This window comes from Cryptomeria japonica, chromosome 10, assembly GCF_030272615.1.
Source record: "Cryptomeria japonica chromosome 10, Sugi_1.0, whole genome shotgun sequence".
In the NCBI taxonomy this organism is placed as follows: domain Eukaryota; kingdom Viridiplantae; phylum Streptophyta; class Pinopsida; order Cupressales; family Cupressaceae; genus Cryptomeria; species Cryptomeria japonica.
In genome coordinates this window covers 603,253,223-603,258,036 of record NC_081414.1, presented here as the reverse complement: position 1 = coordinate 603,258,036, position 4,814 = coordinate 603,253,223, and the positions used below count along the sequence as shown (strand labels likewise).

At 34.3% G+C, this 4,814-nt stretch overlaps 1 protein-coding gene across 1 annotated transcript; it reads right to left on the bottom strand.

Annotated features, from left to right (window-relative positions):
* Positions 1 to 1,788: 1,788 nt before the first annotated feature.
* On the bottom strand, positions 1,789 to 3,691 carry LOC131028451 (protein PHYTOCHROME KINASE SUBSTRATE 4). Its single transcript, XM_057958706.2, has one exon. The coding sequence runs from the start codon at positions 3,496 to 3,498 to the stop codon at positions 2,110 to 2,112; it is 1,389 nt and encodes a 462-aa protein (XP_057814689.2). The 5' UTR covers positions 3,499 to 3,691; the 3' UTR covers positions 1,789 to 2,109.
* Between the last annotated feature and the right edge of the window lie 1,123 nt (positions 3,692 to 4,814).

The window sequence follows — 4,814 nt, the reverse complement described above, 5'->3', positions numbered from 1 at the left end:
TTTAAATAATAAACAATTTTTGAATATTGGGTGAATGGATGTAATGTAATAAAATGCATGCAGAAAATGTTGATGTTGAAGCTAGAGTTGGTTTGATCCCCAAATAACATGGTTGATACTAGAACAAGAGACTTGAAGAAACCTGATGATAAATTTTATGCTTTGTTTTATATAATATCACCATAAATTTCATGTATTTAGACTATTATAGATGTTGTAACCTATTTTTTATTGATTTCCCCTATATTTTATGGAGTTATATTGTTGTTTTTGTCTAAGTATGGTTGATGTAAACTAGTAGTAGCACATTCCTACTATATTTGGTTATCCTTTTATCAAATAGCATGAACTATTAAAAAGAACTAATTATCATGGATATGAATGTTTCTAAAGTTTGACTATGCTATAATTCTTATCAATTAATTGGATCACACTTTGATCCATCTTAAGTGAGCAATTTAAATAGGAGAATGAAAATTATATATATATATATATATTATTTTAAAAATTTAGTATGTATTTATATGTATTATTAAATATGCGTGCACACACATATACAATTATATTTCTATACATATATGAATATGTGTAAGTGTAGAGATACATATTCATGTATGCATGCATACATATGCATATATATGTACATATATATATATACATATACATATACATATACATATACATATTAACTTAATACATCTATTTATATGTTACGTATATTTACATATTTTTTTGTTATATATTTATCTTATATTCAAATATTCACACATTTGTATTAAGTTTAAGAAAAATATTTTCAGTTATATTTATGTGCATAGATAGTCATATATACTTGTATAATTCTATTCATATTTCTCATTTATCGCCATATACTCATTTTATGTGTGTTTATATTCTTACTTGTAAGTATTTAATACTATTTTAATGTATACTTATACATTTGTATTTGTACTAGTAGTTGTAAGGGTATATAAATACTTCTCAAAGTATTTGACTACATATATGTTTATTTTCTAGAATTCATATCACTCCCCACACTCTTTTTAGTTAGTCATAGTCTACTATTTACCATTTTTCATTCTCCTCTCTTATCCTCTTAAATTTTGTTGATGGATAATGGAGTGTGATCTAAAATGTTGATAATACAAATTATTACATAGTTAAAATCTAGAAGCACTCATATCCAATATTATAGATTGTAAAATTATGATTTCTTCATCTAATAAGATTTTCAATTATAGATGTAGGAATAGGTGAAAGACCTCAACAAATAATAAAACTCTAATTTGTTAGAGTCTAAGACTGCATAGAAGGTTCAAGAGCACACTCAAACAGTATAGACCACACCTACAACCTTGATCTAAGTCTTCACACAATTTTACATTTCACAATACATGTTCATCTCAACCATTTATTTTTATATCCAATCTCAAATTCTAGATACTTAAATTTTGTCAAAGTCAAATCAACATCCCTCTTTTTAATTACAAAATACACATTTTTATTTTAATATTTTTATTTTTTTTCTAAAATAAAACAAACTTCTAAAACTCAGCTTCTTTATTTAAATTAATTTTTTAGATTTATTAGCTTATCCAGATGTTATCCTCTTCACTGTCATATTCAACAATGAGGCATCAAAGATCTATGATATGAAAGCACGAGGTAAACGACAATGGTAAATAGACATGAGACAACTAAGAATTGTTCTAAGATAATAAAATCCACAACCTAATTTCCATTGGTTGGGCAAAATCTATAATTTATCCACACCGTGTACACAAAAAATCTATCAAAATCTTCATGCAATCAATCATGAAAGCATTGCAACGTAAATGCATAGACAAAACCTCACTAATTGACATTATCTCTTAGTGAACGTAGCCTAATAATTTGATTGATACACAGGTGCCACGTTAATGATACAATAAAATTTTAAACAGACTACCACAGTCGAAGTGTTTGTGATTATGAGATCCTCTGTTTTTAGGGAAATACACCATCTGCTGAATTGTCTGTAAATCTGTTAGAGCACCCATTAAATCCACTGCAAACATCATGTGAGAAATTAAGAAACAACACAAAGAAGCTACCTACAGCTACCGAAATTTAATGTCTCTGGTGACTGACAAATGTTCTTTGTGACTCATAACAGCAATTCTTTGCAGAGGAGGTGACTGCATCTTCCCTCCCTCCAAAATGAAAGTATTTTGGAAAGCCAAGTTGGCAGGCTGTAGACTGATTATGTGACTGAGTATTGGAGGTATCATCTTCAAAATCCCCCCTCAATGGATAGGAGGCACTCTCAATTTCGAAAAGATCTGAGCTCGAATCGCTCTCCATACCTTGATCACAGTCCTCATTTCTGATCTCTCCAAGCTTATGAATTTCACGGTTGGAGTGGGAGGTAAAACTCTTTCTGGACTTGTCTAAATTAAAGAGCACCAAACGCCCCTGTAAATCTGAGGGCTGGATCAGCTGAGGTATGGCCATATCTGGGTTGAAGTTACGAGTCTCTTCGCGATTGGGTGTACCAGGAAATGGAGAACCGAACACTCCCAATGATTGCCTCACCTCTTCTTGAGATTTAGCAGACATAATTGGGAAAGTAAATCCATCGTTGCTTTTCCGATCAAGTTGTTCTCCCAAACATTCTCGGTCAGAATCTCCCAAAACCTTTTTCCCTGGGCTGGGATAACATTCCCTCGCCGAGCTGGGCGGACAATTCAATGGTGCATGGGAGGTCAAGGAATTGGGCACTGAGGAAGCCAGCTTAAACTCCGTTAGAGTATCCTCAATCTCTACAGATTTCCTGCTCGAGCAAGGCCATTTGCAACAAAATGCCCACATTCCAGAGTACTTTTGCCCTGCCTTTGTAGGCGATCTGCTTGCTGAAATGCGGGACGACCTGGAAAGCAGTCCAGACCGGCTGTTCCAGCTAGCCTCCGAGGACGTCGATGGAGTAGATCCCCCTGGCCTAAAACACTGATTGACTACGACTATGGAGGATGCAGGGGAAGAAATCAGATTACAAGAATTAGTTAATTCATGATTAGACAGCAATACCTTATTGTTTCTTGCCCGAATTTTGTCTTTAGAATTGGAATTCTCTCCTGGCTTGGAGCTCTCTTTTGTGGATTCAAGATTTACATCTGTTTCCTTCTCTTCTCGATCAGTGAAGTACTTTTCTGCTTGAAATATACTTATCTCTGAGTCCAAGGCTCTCCCACTAATGGGTACCCTGTTACTGCAGGAATTTTGCTTCTGTAAACCGTTTACAAAAGCTGGCTCACTGGTATCATCTCCTTCAATGCATTGAATGGTCTCTTGTCTGGTCTGATTGCCGGCAGCTGTTCCCTTCAGTTTCAAATTAGATTTTTGCTTAGTACTACTTCCAGGAGCATATGAAGAAAACGAAACATCCCTCAATGGAGTCCTGTAATCTCCATCACATATAACATTCTTGTTATTCTGCATGCTTTCTCCAATCAAATTCATCTGATCCTCGCTGTGAATGCTGATCTCACTGGACGCTAGGCTTGTGGAGAACTTTCACCGGATGATATATGATTCATGAAAATGCAGAACACCAGACATTAAAGAATCCTAGTGCTGCTATCATGATTGAGACCTGCACCATATAGCTTGCTTGCTGACTAAATATGAAAGTAATATTGTATACATAGGTCTAATCTTCACATTCATAGACAACGTGTGAAAGCAGTTTTCCCTTGAAGAGTGGTAGGTCCTTGAGGGCCCTTTGTACTTCTGTCAATGAATGTGAAGTGTTTTGTTCAACAATTTAGGTTTATATTGGGTAAGGGTTTGCTTTATAATTTTAATTATACTGATAAGTTATATAGGGATCAAAGATAGAGTAGTTCAGAAGGGGTTACTCCAATAATAAATAGAAGGTCTTTAGTTTGAGTTTTAGCTGGTTCATAAAAAATTTAATATGGTATTACATAGAATGGCTTGAGTTGGGATGTTGGATGGACTGGTCATAAGGATCAAATAGTTCAATGGTAGAACACTCTAGCGGCAAATAAAAAGTCGTAGATTCAAGTCCTAACTGATCTATGGAAAGCTTAACATTACCTAATACATGGTACTTAAGTCCCTCTCTATTCTCTGATAGGAATGGGTTTGATAAGTTTCAAGGGGCCAATAATTCAATTTCATAGCATTCCAGCAGCAAATAAAATGTCCTAGGTTCAAGTCCTAAATGATCTATGAAATGCTCAACATTACATAATAGATGGTACTTAAGTTCCTCTCTATTTTCTGATAGGGATGGGTTTGATGGATTTTAAGGAGTCAATAATTCAATGGTAGAACACTCCAACAACACATTAGTCATTAAGGAATCCTAGCCTAGTGCCGCTCTAATGATTGAAACTTACACCATATGGCTTGCTTGTTGAGTACATATGAAAGCAATATTATATACGTAGGTCCGATCATTCACACTCATAGGCAAAGTGTGAAAGCAGTTTTTTTTTGAAGAGTGGTATGTCCTTGAGGGCCCTTTGTACTTCTGTCATTGAATATGAAGTGTTTTGTTCATCAATTTAGATTTATATTGTGTAAGTGCTTGGTTTATAATTTTAATTATACTAATAAGTCATCAAGTTCAAAGATAAATTGGTTCTAAAGGGGCTAGTTACTCAGGGATAGAGCATCCCAAATGTAAATGGAAGGTCTTGGGTTCAAGCTCTAGCTGGTCCATGAAAAACTTAACATGGTATTAGAATCAAGCTGGCTAAGAGCCCTAAACATTCTATAGAGTAGTTTGAGTCCGGGTGTTGGAAATA

What these genes read in the sequence shown, in the direction of transcription:
- LOC131028451 (XM_057958706.2), bottom strand. Translation starts at nt 3,498, where the DNA reads ATGAATTTGATTGGAGAAAGCATGCAGAATAACAAGAATGTTATATGT.